Here is a 16,629-nt window from a genome sequence, read left to right on the forward strand (position 1 = left end):
GCTCGTCTTGTTGCCAAAGGCTACAAGCAAAAGAAGGGATTCGACTATGATGAAGTCTTTGCACCAGTTGCTCGACTTGACACCGTGAAGCTTATCTTCTCACTTGCATCTCATCACAAGTGGAAGATGTACCATATGGATGTGAAGTCAGCATTTCTCAATGGCTACCTTGAAGAAGAAGTTTATATTGAGCAACCGGAGGGTTATATCCTTAAAGGCATGGAAGATAAAGTGTATAAGTTACGAAAAGCTTTGTATGGGTTGAAGCAAGCACCTCGAGCATGGAATACACGGATCGATCATTATCTCCAGGGATACGGCTTTGTCAAGTGCCCCTATGAATATGCCACCTATGTGAAGAAAAAAGGAGATGATATTTTGATAATATGTTTATATGTAGATGACCTTCTTGTGACAGGTAGCAGCAAGGAAATGATTTATGAATTCAAAGCAGCTATGGGCAAGGAGTTCGAAATGACGGGTGGAGACTTGATGTCCTATTTTCTTGGCATCGAGGTAAAGCACAGAGAAGATGGCATCTTCATTTCTCAAGGGAGATATGCAAGAAACATTCTAAAAAAATTCAAAATGGAGAGTTGTAAGGAAGTAAACACCCCGGTGGCTTATGGAGAAAAACTTAATAAAGAAGGAGAAGGCAAGGAGGTGAACTCGACTCTCTTCAAAAGTCTTGTTGGAAGTCTTCGCTATCTCACTATAAGTCGGCCCGATATTGTTTATGGAGTTGGTTTGATTAGTAGATATATGGAGCATCCAAAGGAGTCACATTGGATGGCGGCAAAGAGGATTCTTAGATATCTTAAAGGAACTCTTGATCATGGTATGTTTTATGCTCATTCCAATGATGCAAGTTTAATTGGTTTTTCTGATAGTGATTGGGGTGGAGATCTTGATGAACGGAAGAGCACTTCCGGTTATGTTTTTTATTTTGGTGCTAATGCTTTCTCTTGGAGCTCAAAGAAGCAATCTATTGTGGCACTATCTACATGTGAGGCGGAGTATGTTGCAGCGGCATCATGTGTATGTGAGGCTATATGGTTGCGAAATTTGCTAGAAAAATTGGGTCATCCACAAAAAGAGCCTATAAATATCAATGTTGATAACAAATCTGCTATTGAGCTAGCCAAGAATCCAGTCCAACATGGAAGAAGCAAACATATCGACACTAGATTCCATTTTCTTCGTGATCAAGTCAAAAAAGGAATTGTGGAGGTTGTGTATTGCAAATCAAAGGAACAAGTTGCTGATATATTCACAAAATCACTCAAAAGTGAAGACTATCAAAGGCTGAGGAAGATGCTTGGAGTCATAGCACCAAGATGAACAAGTTTAAAGGGGGAATTGTTGGATTATTTTAAACTTATCATTAAATGACTTTGGAAAACTAAAAGACCTCTTGGAAAACTAAAGGGTCTCTTGAAAATCTGAAAGGCCTCCTTGTAAAAAGGAATAGGCTTCTTGATAGATGAAGAATACATAGAATTCTGTAAATGCTTCTTAGTATTCCATGCATGAATTAAATGCTATGGAATATAAAAAAGCATCTAGGCATCTATAAATAGGAAGGTGATTTGTCCATTGTGGTGTGTGAAGCAAGTATTCTTCTTGTCATCTTTCCACCATAAGAAAAGAGTGTTTATTATTTTTATTTGAGATTCTTCAATTTTATCAGGGGATAGTGGCATTTCTCCTGGTAGCAAATAATTAAGGACTCCAGCTTATGATGCCTGTTATAACAGCATACCTTTGCCGTATGGTGCATGAGACAATATGGGGCACATGGGGTCAAGGATGTGTTCAACAATGATACCCACACAAATTCCAAACATTGGTGATCGGTCTATAGTTCAGGATCTCTGCTGGTGTCTTGGTCTAGAGCGGCACTTTATTATGCCCATGCTACATCCTTATCAAGACCAGCTGCAAGCCACCTGCTGGAGGACTGCTTGTTACGGGAATTGTTCTTTCTTTTAGTACTTGATCGAGATGCTTTCAGGCATTATTGGATGCTCCTGCATGCCATACAGGGACAGCATGGTGGGCTTCGTTTTAATTTATTTTCTAGATGCAATGTTGTGCTGGTCATCACTGTTGAGGTAGCAGTGTAATTAGGAAGGGCAACGGAAGCAGGTATGGATATCAGTTAGACCATGTTATATCGTGAAATTTGAGACATGTTCAATTTAATTAAAGCTTGTCTAATTATCCAACCTATGAATCATTTTTCAAGCACTAGCTAGGAATAGCAAATTAGAGGAGGTATAGGAAACGATCTGTAGAATTCAGTGGAATTCGGCCTATCCAGATGGCATTCGATCCATGGAATCACAGCATTGATAGATTTTCTGTTCCTCCATATTTAATTTCCAACTTCGTCATTCCGGTTTATCTCTTTATATACTCTCACTTAATTATGTAAGAGATGTTACAAAAATAAACTGGTACGTACCCTAACCGGCCTCGCAAATATAATGAAATCTTATTAACAAGATTGATGACTTCCACCTAAAATTGCTATAGGTTGAAAATAAAATCTTGAACAGATACAGCTCAAACAGTTAGCACCTCTACTTGGAAGAGGTTCATGTTTTGAATGTTAAATGCGTTCCCGTTTTATTTCTCAAATTAATATAAAAACACATACAATTTTTATGTTTGATCTCAACTTGACAAACGTATGAAACTGATGTCTTCTTGACTGATAAATATTTATTTCAGTAAGCCGGGAGAATTTCAAGGTCCACTGGTATAAATATATCCCATAGGGTTGGTTGGAGGAAAGGAAGATGATGGATGCATGTTGTGATCATCCATGTAACTAGCTAGCGGATAAACATTCAAGATCACATTGCATGCTAGAATGTCAGCCGTCTTGATAAAATCCGTTCGTATCCATGCAACATTATCTTATCCTTCTACTGTTTGCACTGTACAAAAACCGTGCAGTAAGCAGGGGGGCTCCAACCTGACAGAGTACCAGAGGTTCACGCTCACCTTAGGTCATCCATATAAGATGAGATGGACAACTCTGGATTAACAGTAACTTGCTACACTCCCTTGACAATGGACTCAGAATTTGATACGGTTCATCAACGTTTGCATTCATAAACAGGAACAGGTTGACTTGAATTTCTCCCCCTTTTTTTTTTTTTTTTTTTTTTTGTTACCTTCAGTAGCTACATTGTGTGACCGACCCACGGGAGCATCATACCGTCCCGTCTCTCCCTGCCGTGCTTTCCAACTTAAAATGGCTACACTCTATTAACATTATATGATGATGCACAAATGAGACCAAAAGTCATTAAATATGCGTGGCAATTAAAGTTGCATGCCTCTAACCATGCTCCTCCAAGGTGCACATTAACATGCAGCATATGGTTTTACTTTTCTATATACATATATATATAGAGAGAGAGAGAGAGAGGAGTGATGAATCCTGATTGTAGATGATTGCACCTCTCATTGACGTGGTTCTCGAGATAGGGTCACATGGATTCTCTGACAAGTTGGACCATGGTCCAAGGCCTTTTCCTGCAGGTCTTTTACGGCCATCAGACCTCCTAACTCCTAAGCACAATATAAAGGAAACAAAGTCGCCCATGGCCAATGTTTGTCATCTTTCTCACTCATCTCTATCACCTTTCTCCTCTTCTAATCTTTGTTCTCTGAACGTTTGCTCAATCTCATTATTCAATCTCTCTCTCAAACAAGCAGACGCCTTGGAAACTACACATGACACAGCGAACTAGTTTTTATCGGAATCGGGATTCGAAAGCCTCAAAAACTCCACTTGCTGGAATGGAGAAGGCACCAGAAACCTTCTTCCGACGCCCAAGTATTCGTGAGTACATGCTCATTGTATAATCATTAGGACTAAAGCTGGCTGGATGCTTAAACGCTTCAAAGTAAATGTACCAAAAAAACAAGGGGCACTTAAAAGTAGGCCTTGCGTTGGGTTTTGGGTTAGTACTTTCATTATTCTAATTAGTAACTGCATGCGCATCATCCACTGACTAGGTCAAAAATTTATAACAAATTAATGAAAATATTTATATTTTATTGTTTATCATATATTTCATCAATTTTTTTTTGATGATATCTTCACATTGTTTGTTTTATCAATTTTTGATTTTTAATTAATTTATTATAAATTTAACGTGACACCACTGTTGTAATGAATATTTACTCCCACACGAGCCTCTTCCCCCATTTACCTTCAGAAACAACAAAAGCTGAATCCACGTTGGTTAAACTTATCGTTGCATCGGGCTTTGGGTAAGTAGCGACTGGTAGAAATAGAACCCAAGGGCACTTCAAAATTGCACTCTTGCGATCTGGCATGGCTATCAAATGGTTCAAAGCTTAGGTGCCATTTATTATTTCCCGCCTGCGGACATATTGATCGTTGCCTTTGAGATCCAAAAGTACAGGTTGGTATAAGGAGATGGTTGCGTGACTGTTCGAGTCATCCCCCTCTGCCCATGTGCCCTTTTAGCCCCACTACTTGGTCCTCGTGAGGATTTCACTGTGGCGATTATATGGCCAATTGCCAGCTTGCTTTGTTTGCTCCGCGTGGGCCCCCACCTCAGCGCAAGGCAATGGGTTGCAGCCATCTGACGGCATCTACGGATGTGCGAAACCAAGGAAGAGGGGAGGCTACTCCCTTTTTTTTTTTTTTTTTTTCTTTTCCTCTCACTATTTTGAAGCAGAAAAGCACTTCCGTTTTCTGACGCCTCACGTGTAACCTTTTCATCCATCTCCATTTCATCACCTCTCCAGCTCTCTCTCCCCACTCTCTCGAAGAAAAGTGGGTTTTGGTGTCAAATGGTTTGTAGTGTTATGTGATCCATGGGAGCTTTCTTGAGCCTGGGTGATGGAGTCCAAGAGAGTAATTGTCAAAACAAAAAAAAAAAAAAAAGAAATATATAGAAAGCTAGGGTGAAAAGTGGTGCACACAGCGCTAACAAACGCACAGAAACACCAACACTAGAAGGAGATCAGCATGACTCGAGAAGCACTGGCTTCCAAGGCGCTCCCTACTTTTCTCGTCTATGATACCATCTCTGCAACTCCACTCCACCACCCTGACGCTTCCTCATGCTCCAGCCTCCTCTTCGACAATGGTGGAGGTGGTGATGGATTGAGCTCGTTGGGGGTCGGTCACTCGATGCCGGCGATGTTAGGGGGCTTAGCGGTGGCCCCGGACTCGAGGCCTAGCACGGCGGCAGGGCAGGGAAGGAGGAAGCGGCGGAGGCGGCCGAGGAGCTGCAAGAATAAGGAGGAGGCGGAGAGCCAGCGGATGACCCACATTGCCGTCGAGCGCAACCGCCGTCGCCAGATGAACGAGCACCTCGCCGTGCTGCGGTCCCTAATGCCAGAGTCCTACGTCCAAAAGGTTTGGCCCTCAACCCAAACTCTTAGCTCCCTTCTTTCTTCTTTGCTTGACAAGAATTCTCTTAGCTGGTTCGCATATAAATGCTGGAATGAAGGAATAAAGATGCTCTTAGCGTTGTAAAAGGGATGCAGAAGCTTTGGAGTTGGTTTCTCAGCCCTTCTATACACTTCCATGTAGTTGGTTTTATATTACGTTCTTCTCCCTTCATCAATGGGTCCTCTTTTTAAATGTTAAAAGAGCACATGATTGGAACGACCCACTGCCACCCCTCTTGTCCCCATAAATTAATTCTCTCAAGAAGCCCCCTTTGATGGTTAGCCGAAGTTTTTTGTTTCTTTTCTTTTCTTTTCTTTTTGTGCGAACGGTTATGTCGCAAGAAGCAATTATTAAAATATTTATTATCTTCATTCTGACCTAGAGAACAATTCTTTTCTAAGAGACGCTCTTTAATGATTATGTGTCTTTGGTTTCTATCTACAATCATGCTCTTCCTCTATTATTTCCATGATTACTTGGTCTTCATTAATTCTGTTTGTATGTTCTTCTCATACGCTTAAATAAAGTCTGTAGAAAGTATGCCATGTTGCAGAGGTAGGTAAAAAGACAACTCCCTTTTTTTTATACAAAAAAAAAAAAAAAAAAAAGGCAACTCCCTTTATAACTATATTCTTTTACCATACCACCTCCTTTATGGGCGCATGGTGACACTATTACATTCTCCCTTCTTTAGCACCTAGTTTCTGCTAATAGTTCTCCTTTCATGTAACTGGTGTAAAAGAGCATTGAGTTGAAAGGACTCCACTTATCAGCTCATGAGATGCTGGTACTGCTGTGTAGGGTGACCAAGCGTCCGTTGTGGGTGGAGCCATCGATTTTGTGAAGGAGCTCGAGCAACTCCTCCAGTCCCTTGAAGTCCAGAAGAGAACACTCCGGCAACATAAGAGCAAGGCAGAGAAAACGCCGGGCATCGAGACACGGAGCACCGGCAGCAGCACTGATGAGACCGATTCCCCTCCCTTTGCTCAGTTCTTCGCCTACCCACAATACATCTGGCGCCATGCACCCCGGGACTGCCCTCCACCGGAGAACCGGTCGGCGGTGGCCGATATCGAGGTCACCTTGACCGAAACACATGCAAATCTTCGGATTCTTTCACCTACAAGGCCAAGACAGCTCCTCAAGATGGTGGCCGGGCTTCAGAGCCTCAGGCTCACCATTCTGCACCTCAACGTCACCACCATGGACTCCATGGTGCTCTACTCCCTCAGTGCCAAGGTACGCGCGCCCATTATCTTCTCACGAGTCTTTGTACATATTCTTATGTGTGTGTATATGTATATATATATATATAGATGTATGCCATTTCTAGTATCAATTTGCAACAAAGTTTGCACACTGGCATCCTTTATCAAAAAAAAAAAAAAAAAAGTTTGCACTGGTATCCATGTGAGTTTGTGAGGTAATCCTGTGGGCCCGTCGTTGAGTGGGTGATGAGGGAGCCAGATCAACGTTACTTCGATAGTTGGGAAGTGCCAGATATTCCCCTGCGCTTGCCTTTTTCCGTTCGCAGGCAATTGTTCTTCGGTGACGCTAAAGTGGACTCGCATGTACTATCTTATTAGAAAATACTATTCTTCTGTCTGATTTTGAAACCGAAAAGGATTACTCGGTGTGGTGGCCCAAGTTTACATCTACTGGGAAAAAAGAGAGGGGTGTTGTCCACTGCTCTGGATTCTTTGGGAGTTGAGAGTTCCAAAGCCTTTCCATAACCTCAAGGTGAATTATCAATTTTTTTTGGCAGAATAATCTCAAGGTAAATTATAGCAGTTTTGTTCGTAGCTTACTCTGGTCACCCAATCAGATCATACGTGCAGGATCACCCCAAGGAGGGATATTAATTGGGCTGCAACCTTACCCATAGATTTTTGCCCTTTTAAGCATTTGCATCTTCTCTCTCTCCATAATGTCTCATTCATTCAAAGTCTGCTCCATCTTTTGGAAGGATGAGGGGGAAAAGAACGTCGCTTGTTTTATTCCTGTTATCAGGATGCATCATCTATGGATGCCCTGTTGTTTTTGTCGAAAAAGGCTCTCTCTTTTCTGATTTGATTGCTACGTTAGGGCCCATCATAGATATTACGTAGATTTGAATTAAGACAACAGTTTTCGGAAATACATCATAACTGTCCTCCTTCAAACTTGTTTGGCCGGTTACGTATCTGACATATTCCATTCGAGATGTAGCAGTGGTTTTAATGGTCACTTGATTTAACCCAACGGCATCCTTTTCGAAAATATTCTTGACATTAAACTTAACAGAAAAGGTCATACCAATCTAAAGGCTAGGTACCAGACACCTGTCTAATGTTGCAGAACTATGTCTATTCTCAAAGGATGAATGATAGTTTACACTAAGTTTGGTAGATAAGTAACTCTTCAAAGATTATATTGCAAATTTGTTTTTTAATTAGTAGAACTTTGTTTTTAGGTAGCATATTCTCTCTGCTCCCTCCCCCCCCCCTCTCTCTCTCTCTCTCTCTCTCTCTCTCTCTCCCCCTCACACACACACATGCACACACGCACGAATGCAAACAAGCATATGCACATCACCCACGCGCGCGCACATGCCAGCACAGTAGCACACACACAAAATGAAAAGAATAATACGAGAGTTCCTCGACAATATCTGCCATACGTGGGGTCCTGACAAGAGTAATCTCGTTGCTTAGTTATTCTTGAAAAATAAATCTGTTGGATGGATATTTGATCAGGATACCACATCTCAAAATTTTTTCAGTACCACACGATGCAGCAGGAAGAAAGAATAAACAAAATAAAACAATCAAAATACGTGGATCAGCAACAAAAAGATTTGCCCCCACGGGACATTCAAACTTCACTATAAAAAAAAAATTTACAAGAAGAGACCTTACCCTCAACCTTTATATACCCAATTTCTCTCTCACCTGAAGTTCTCCTTTCAAAAGCTCTCTCTCTCTTGGAAGACCCCCTGAAATCCTGAAATGACCGACGTCCGCTGTTCAGGAGCCCTGCTCCTTCTCTCTCAGCGGCCTCACGCCTCTCTCCTTCCCTTCTAAAATTTCGTGCGGCATCCTCTGCAAAAAAATCGAATCATCCGTGCCTCTCTGTTGAGGCACAGGCCTTTTAAAGGTCTTAAACAAGGTTTAAACCTAATTAGATTACGTTTAGATCTCCTAAACAAGCCAATCAAGCTCCTGAACCGTCAGATCAAGATCGAAAACTCCTTGGACCGTCCGATCGCGATCGGTCCATGGAATAGTGCCATGGACCGCAAGAAATGCATGGAAAACACCCATGCGGTCCGCCATGGACCGCTCGGTCCACGATGGATCGGGGTACAGGGCCCAGGCAAGGCGCCTGGGCCTGGGTCGGCCCGTGAATGCAGGCCAGGACCGCACCCGTGCACGGGCTGGGCCACACTCCCGGCTGGGCCGCGCGCCCGCCTGGGCCGTGCGCACGGCTAGGCCGCGCGCACGGCTGGGCCGCCCACCCGTCCAGGCCGTGCGCCTGGGTCCCGCGTCCCGCGCATTGGCCTTACCTGGGCCGCACGCCGCCGCCTGTGGCCGCACCGCCGCCGGCCGCCGACGGTCCTCCACCGCTTCGGGTCTCGTGCCGATTTCAAAAGCTTGTATCTCCTCCATTCGAGCTCCGTCTGGGATGATCTTGATCTCGTTGGACTCCATTTTTCGCAACGAACCTCATCGTGGGCTCAATGTGAGCTGAATCTCGAGACGTCAAATCATAACAATCTCCACCTCGACTCGATATTCGGCCTCCTTCAAACTCCGAGAGCTTCTGGATCTCCTCGCCCCCATGCCCTTGGACAATCGCCTGCTGATCATAGATGGGCAAACATAGGAGTCAAGCCAGGCTGCTCGATCCCATCTCCGTCGTATGCGGTGCTCCTCCTGACCTGAGACCTGCTCGTGGTATCGTTTTGCAGTAATAGGAATCTCACCTTGCGATGTTGCCTCTCGTCCTCTCGAGTCTCTTATCTCGTGCCCGATCCGCCTCCTGGAGCTCTACCTCGCTCTGGACTCCACCTGGCTCCCGAAACTCCACCTCGCACTGGGCTCCCCGCCAAGTAATAATGTCCTCTACTCTCCTTCTTCCCCTCCAGCACAATCCTATCGCCGTGTAGCACCCTCAGAATTTCTCCACCAACTATCATCCTGTAGCCTCTCGAATCCAGTCTGCTAAGTGAGATAAGATTCTATCTGAAATTGGGTATGTATCAGACCTCCTCCAATTTTTTCACTACACCGTCATGTGTCCTCCAGCTGACCATCCCGATGCCTCTGATCGCACAGCTTGATCCATCCGGCAGATATACAGTGCCCTCACTGTTCTCCAGGAAGTCAAACTGCTCCTCTCTGCAACATACATGATAGGGGCATACATAATCTAATATCCATTGCTGGAAAGAAGTAGATACCTCGTCAGATATCTCCAGGACATCTCCATCTGAATCGCTGCCGGCTGTCGCTACAGCAGCCACCGTCTGATTTTTGAGTTGAGGGCAATCTCTGGCTAGATGTCCCAACTCTTCACACCGGTAACACCTGGTTTTACTCAAGTCCCTCCTGGACCTGAACCACCCTCATTGCGATCTCTTGTCGCTCCGTCTATCGCCTCCTGCTCCTCCAGAAGCCACCAAAGCTGAGCTACCGCCATCTGAGCTCGAAGCTGAGTTCTCCCTCCTGAGAATCTCATTCTGGAATATCGCCGCAGTGACCTTGTCCATCTTGATAGTGCTCTTCCCCACTAGAAGAGCAGTCACCAAGGACTCGTACGAAGGGGGAAGCGACGCCAGCAAAACTAGCATCCTGGTCTTCTCCTCAACATTCTCACCAATGCTGAGGATATCGGTGAGGATTTTCTGGAAGTGGCTCAGATGCTCCTACACGCTCTGTCTCTCAATCATCCACAGTTGGTAGAACTGCCTCCAGAGGAAAAGAGTGTTGGTGAGAGACTTCGTCATGTACAACTCCTCGAGTTTCGACCACAGCACCATCGAGGAAGTCTCACTTAGCACATGGATCACCACCTCATCCATCAGATACATGCGAATGGTGCTTACCGCCTGCATCTGTAGCTGTTTCCAATCCCGCACTTCCATGATGGTCGACTTTTCATCGCACAAGAGAGCATCGATCAACCCTTGTTGGATGAGCACCTCCTTCATCCTTGCCTGCAACAAAGAGAAATTGCCCTTACCATCGAACTTGTTGATCTCCATCTTGATTATTCCTGTTTTCTCCATCTTCAGTCTTGCTCACCACCACTGCAATCTGCGTCTTTGTACCGTCTTGCTCTGATACCACTTGTTGGGTGGATGTCTGGCCAGGATACCATCTCCCAAAACCTTTTCAGTACCATACGATGCAGCAGGAAGAAAGAAAAAATAAAATAAAACAATCAAAATACGTGGATCAGCCACAAAAGGGCTTGCCTCCATAGGGCATGCAAACTTCACTATGAAAAAAAAATTTTACAAGAGGAAACCTCACCCTCAACCTTTGTATACCCAATTTTTCTCTCACCTGAAGTTCTTCTCTCAAAAGCTCTCTCTCTTTTGGAAGACTCCTGAACCCCTGAAGTGACCGGCATCTGCTGTCTAGGAGCTCTGCTCCTTCTCTCTCAGCGGCCTCACGCCTCTCTCCTTCCCTTCTCGAGTTCCACACGGCGTCCTCTGCAAAAAACCGAATCACCCGCGCCTCTCTGTTGAGGCATAGGCCTTTTAAAGGCCTTGAACAAGGTTTAAACCTAATTAGATTAGATTTAGATCTCCTAAACAAGCCAAATCAAGCCTCTGAACCGTCGGATCAAGACTGGAAACTTTCTAAGCCGTCCGATCGCGATCGGTCCATGGAATAGTACCGTGAACTATGAGAAACGCATTGGAAATACCCACGCTCGATCCATGGTGGATCGTGGTACAGGGCCCAGGCAAGGCGCTTGGGCTTGGGCGGGCCCGCGCGCAGGCCCACCTGTCCGCCTGGGCCGCGAGCCTGGGTCGCGCATCCCGCGCGTTGGCCCCGCTTGGACCGCGCACCGCCGCTGGCTGCCAGCGGTCCTCCACTGCCTCGGATCTCGTGCCGACTTTAAAAGCTCGTATCTCCTCCATCCGAGCTCCGTTTGGGGTGATCTTGGTCTCGTTGGACTTTGTTTTTCGCCGCGAACCTCGCTGTGGGCTCAATATGGGCTGAATCTCGAGGCGTCAAATCCTAAAAAAATCTTTATTGAAAATTACTTATCCTTTAATCTTTATTATTAGCAATAATTAGTGCCATAGTTATTTTGTCTTTGATTTGATATACATCCGCACTAAATTAAACTCATACCCCCTGCATGACTGGCTCCACATTGTTAGGAGATATCCATTTTATTTCTTTCTGAATCGTTCTCGGGATAAGTTTATGGTCGTCGGAACATCTTCACTTTTCCATACAATGTAACTTAATAAGCATGGGACTATGGATATATATAAACCTTCTTAGCACCTAGAAACAAAAAAAAAAGAAAAAAAATGCAGTACATGTCACCCACCATTTTTGATTGTTCATACACTAGAACCAAGCATTCCGGCTCAGGCCCTGGCGTTTGGGATCTCAGGCCCAGGCCGAACCAGGCCTAAGGCCGGACCGGGCCTTATTGGGCCTTCTGATTTGTGGTGCCATAGGGCCTGAAATTTTGGCCTGAGCCCGTTTCTTTGTCGGCTCCGGTCTTCAACCATTTGGGCTTGCTTGGCCTATTGACAGCCCTAGATACACATGCATTATCTCTCTGTTACAAAAATCAAAGGGAAAAATTATGCTCCGATTCTTTATTTATCTAAACGAAAATATTTTTGATGGTAATTGTTCGCTAATGACACAAGGCAGATGCCTTGCTAAGATAGGGTAACTAGTTTAATTTTCAATGCCTGCATATGTACATGTATACATTTGTTTTTATGAAATAGATTATTACATAAGTAATTTATAATTATGTGGTGATGACTGCAGGTTGAGGAGGGTTGCAATCTGACCACGGTTGACGACATCGCCGCTGCAGTTCACCACATGCTCTCCTTGATGGAAGCAGAGATGACTGCCCTAAGCCAATAAAGGGGTGCGAGGAGTGCGACCATCCCTGGGGTTTGAGAATTCTAGGGGAATGCGATGGGCTCACCTAATTCCTACTTCTGTGCAGGTGTAATCATGTGTATTGTAGTCCTCTGACCTGATGATCTCCTTTTGATTTGTAAAGCTTGGTGCATTGCCTTGGAATAATGTCTACGTTGGGCCCATCCCTTATGGATGGCCTAAGTTCATGAACGGCACCACCAACCTATTGTTCTTCAATGCCATCGATAATACGTTTTAGGTGCATTAAGTACTCCATTTGATCTTGGATTTACATTAGAGGCTTCATTGTTTGGGCTTGGATCAATTTTTATTTTTTTTCACAACTCACTTTGCCCATCGGATTAGCAGGTTAAAAGCTGAAGGAGCCTATGAAGTCATTATGCTGAGTACTAGTGTATTTGTAGATCTGGAGCCTAACTTGAACCAATTCAAAGTGTAGCCATACTGTGATTCTTTTTGTCTCTGTCTCAGGCCTGGTTCACTGTGCAGGTAAAACTAGGGCTATACATAGAGGAGACCGAATTATACGGTTTGGGTATGAAAAAGAAATCCAATTATCTATTTAGTTGAGTTCAGGTTCTGAAATCAGGTCTGAAGCTTTATTGGATGGGGTTTGGTTCTAGGTTATTCATATTCAAAATTAATTCCAAAAACCGAACCAATTATCTGCATACATGCAAATGCATATATATAAATAAATATAGAAATATATACATGGTTATGTGCATCTTTCAAATTTTCATTTTAATCATGAAAGTAATCAATCAAGTAGAGAGTACTTATTCCACCAAATTCTTATTCATGATATTTCTCGTCCTCTTATAATATATTCATTGTGATTTAATATTCATATGGAGCTTGATTATTGCAGGATTTTTTTATTCTTCATGTCTTTTGATTGTATAAATATTAGGTACCAAAAGTAATAGTTAAATAGAGGCCCTTCCGGATATGATTCTTATATCATCGATAATCTCACTTCCGTTTTTGTCCACATTGGCGTGGGTGCTTCCCTCCGAGGCAGATTGTTCATCTGAGCACTTATACTCTCATGGGTTTACAATTCTAGGAATTAGCTTTATAACTGATATGGGACTTAATGGGGCCATCTTACAAATAATCTTTCATGAATTTGATGTTGACATCATTTCTTGGTCAGCACAAATTATGATTTTTGTTCTTTCTTTCTATCATCCTTTCATTTAACTCTTCATTTTTGCTTCACAACCTATGATCAAAAGGGGAAGATCTCTTTGATATCTAAAAGTTGCGAAGCAAGAATTAGACAAGGAGGTAATATTGGATTGAACCCAAAAACAAATAGGATAAAGCATGATAAATACATCGAAAGCAAGTCCAATTCCGTCGGTTTTATATCAGCTTCTTTTTTTCATGTTTCATGGTTAATGAGGATTTTGGATACATCAATAGGCTGAAAGCTCTTTTGAATTCGTGAATTAAGCTAATACAACTAACGGCACTCCCGCGTAAAACACTTTCCGGCAGCTGGGGAGAAGAGTTTGGCATATCCTTGCAGCTCAGTGTACTAGAACTCAGTTGTCTTACAGGTAGGTGTTTGGAAAATCAAATAAACATCTATATAAGTCAGCCCCATGCTTGACCCTTTATGGTCTGTTCTTAGTAAAAAATTTATCTAAACATAAATATTTTTTAAAATAAATATTTTTTAAATAATATTTAGATAAAAAAATAATTTATTCATGTTCTTTTTATACATTGAAAAATGACTCGAAAATCTATTATCCATATTTTTTTGCATTACCAATTTCCTACATAAATCGCTAATATCTATGCATATTTTCTATAATATTCTTTATTATATATTATTATATATAATAGTATAATATAATATAATATATTATTTTATCATTATATATTATTATATTATTATAATACATTATAATAATATCTTATATTAATATCTTACATTAATATTATAATATATATTATATAATATTATTATATATAATAATATAGTATAATTTAATATATTATATTAGTATATATTATTATATATAAAATATATTATATTATTATAGTATTATATACATATTATTATATTATAATATATAATAATATATTATATTATACATTATAGTATGTTACATTATGTTATATTATGCTAATATCTAATAGTATAATAATATAACATGTTGGTGCAAAAATCTGTCTGCGTCGGAGAAGCTGGAGTCGAGGGAGTCGCGGTCACCGCCGGGACCTGCAAAGGAAGTCTAAACCGGAGTTGGGGGTGCTCCGGCAAGATCCTCCGATGCTCAAGTCAGTTCTCTGCCTCAATAAGAATGGAGTGCTCGAACGAAAATTTTAGCAGAGTTTTGGGATAGAAATTAGAGCTTAGAGAATAACGTATCTGGGGCCCCCCCTTTTTATAGGCGGAGGGAGCAACGGATTGACAGCGACGTTTGTAACTGCCTAGTAGTGGGCCGCTCGGGGCCGGGAGGAGTTTATTATGAAGAGTAATGGGGTGGAGTCGTGGCTGTCACCATGGCTCGCCACGTGGAATCTGTTGCGGAGAGTGGAGCGGCGTCCGTTGTCGCGACTCGCCAGGGAGTGGTGGAGCCGCGCAGTATCCTGCCGTAGGGAGTGGAGCAGAGTCGTGGCCATTACTGCGGCCTGCCACGTGGAGCCTGTTGCGGAGAGTGGTGGAGCCGCGCAGAATCCGTCGCAGGAGGTGGAGCAGAGTCATGACCATTACTGTGGCCTGTCAAGGAGTCCAGGCCTGTCGGTCGAAGCTCGGTTGAAGTGCCTGGCGGAGAGAGGTGGCTATCCATCTGAAAGGAGCTCGGATGTTGCTGGCGGGCCGTTTACCGTTGGGTGCCTTGAGCGTTAGTACTATAGGCGAGGGCCATCTGCGGTAGGAGCCCAGTCAGAGGCTTTCTATAGACGAAGTTCGATTTCCGTAGGAGTCCAGACGAAGACTTCCTGCAACCGGAGTTGGGGACGAAGTCTGGCTCCCGTAGGAGTTCGGACGAAGCCCACCTGCAATTGAAGTCGGGGACGAAGTCCGGCTCCCGTAGGAGTCTGAGCGAAGTCTACCTGCAATTGAAGTCGGGGACGAAGTCTGGCTCCCGTAGGAGTCCGGGCGAAGTCTTCCTGCAGCCGGAGTTGGGGACGAAGTCCGGCTCCCGTAGGAGTCCGAGCGAAGTCTTCTTGCAGCCGGAGTCGGGGACGAAGTTCGGCTCCCGTAGGAGTCTAGGCGAAGTCTTCCTGCAGCCGGAGTCGGGGACGAAGTCTGGCTCCCGTAGGAGTCCGGATGAAGTCTACCTGCAATTGAAGTCGGGGACGAAGTCCGGCTCCCGTAGGAGTCCGGACGAAGTCTACCTGTAATTGAAGTCGAGGATGAAGTCCGGCTCCCGTAGGAGTCCGGACGAAGTCTTCCTGCAGTCGGGGCCGGGGACGGAGTCCGGCTCCCGTATGAGTCCGGACGAAGTCTTCCTGCAGTCGGGGACAGAGTCCGACTCCCATAGGAGTCCGGACGAAGTCTTCCAGCAGCTGGAGTCAGGGACAGAGTCCGGCTCCCGTAGGATCCGGACGAAGTCTACCTGCAATTGAAGTCGAGGACGAAGTCCGGCTCCCGTAGGAGTCCGAACGAAGTCTCCCTGCAATTGAAGTCGAGGACGAAGTCCGGCTCCCATAGGAGTCCGGACGAAGTCTTCCTGTAGTCGCGGCCGGGGACGGAGTCCGGCTCCCGTAGGAGTCCGGACGAAGTCTTCCTGCAGTCAGAGTCGGGGATGGAGTCCGGCTCCCATAAGAGTCCGGACGAAGTCTTCCTGCAGCCGGAGTCGGGGACGAAGTCCGGCTCCCATAGGAGTCCGGATGAAGTCTACCTGTAATTGAAGTCGAGGACGAAGTCCGGCTCCCATAGGAGTCCGGACGAAGTCTTCCTGCAGTCGGGGCCGGGGACGGAGTCCGGCTCCCGTAGGAGTCCGGACGAAGTCTTCCTGCAGTCGGAGTCGGGGACGGAGTCCGGCTCCCATAGGAGTCGGGACGAAGTCTACCTGCAAT

General features: G+C 44.3%; 1 protein-coding gene across 1 annotated transcript; it reads left to right on the forward strand.

Annotated features, from left to right (window-relative positions):
* Positions 1-4,887: 4,887 nt before the first annotated feature.
* LOC105054313 (transcription factor bHLH94) lies at positions 4,888-12,828 on the forward strand. Its single transcript, XM_073245749.1, has 3 exons — positions 4,888-5,413; positions 6,251-6,688; positions 12,463-12,828. Exons 1-3 carry the CDS (start codon positions 5,021-5,023, stop codon positions 12,562-12,564), a joined length of 933 nt encoding a protein of 310 aa, XP_073101850.1. The 5' UTR covers positions 4,888-5,020; the 3' UTR covers positions 12,565-12,828.
* Positions 12,829-16,629: the final 3,801 nt, after the last annotated feature.

The sequence above is a fragment of the Elaeis guineensis genome, chromosome 11 (genome assembly GCF_000442705.2).
Source record: "Elaeis guineensis isolate ETL-2024a chromosome 11, EG11, whole genome shotgun sequence".
In the NCBI taxonomy this organism is placed as follows: Eukaryota; Viridiplantae; Streptophyta; class Magnoliopsida; order Arecales; family Arecaceae; genus Elaeis; species Elaeis guineensis.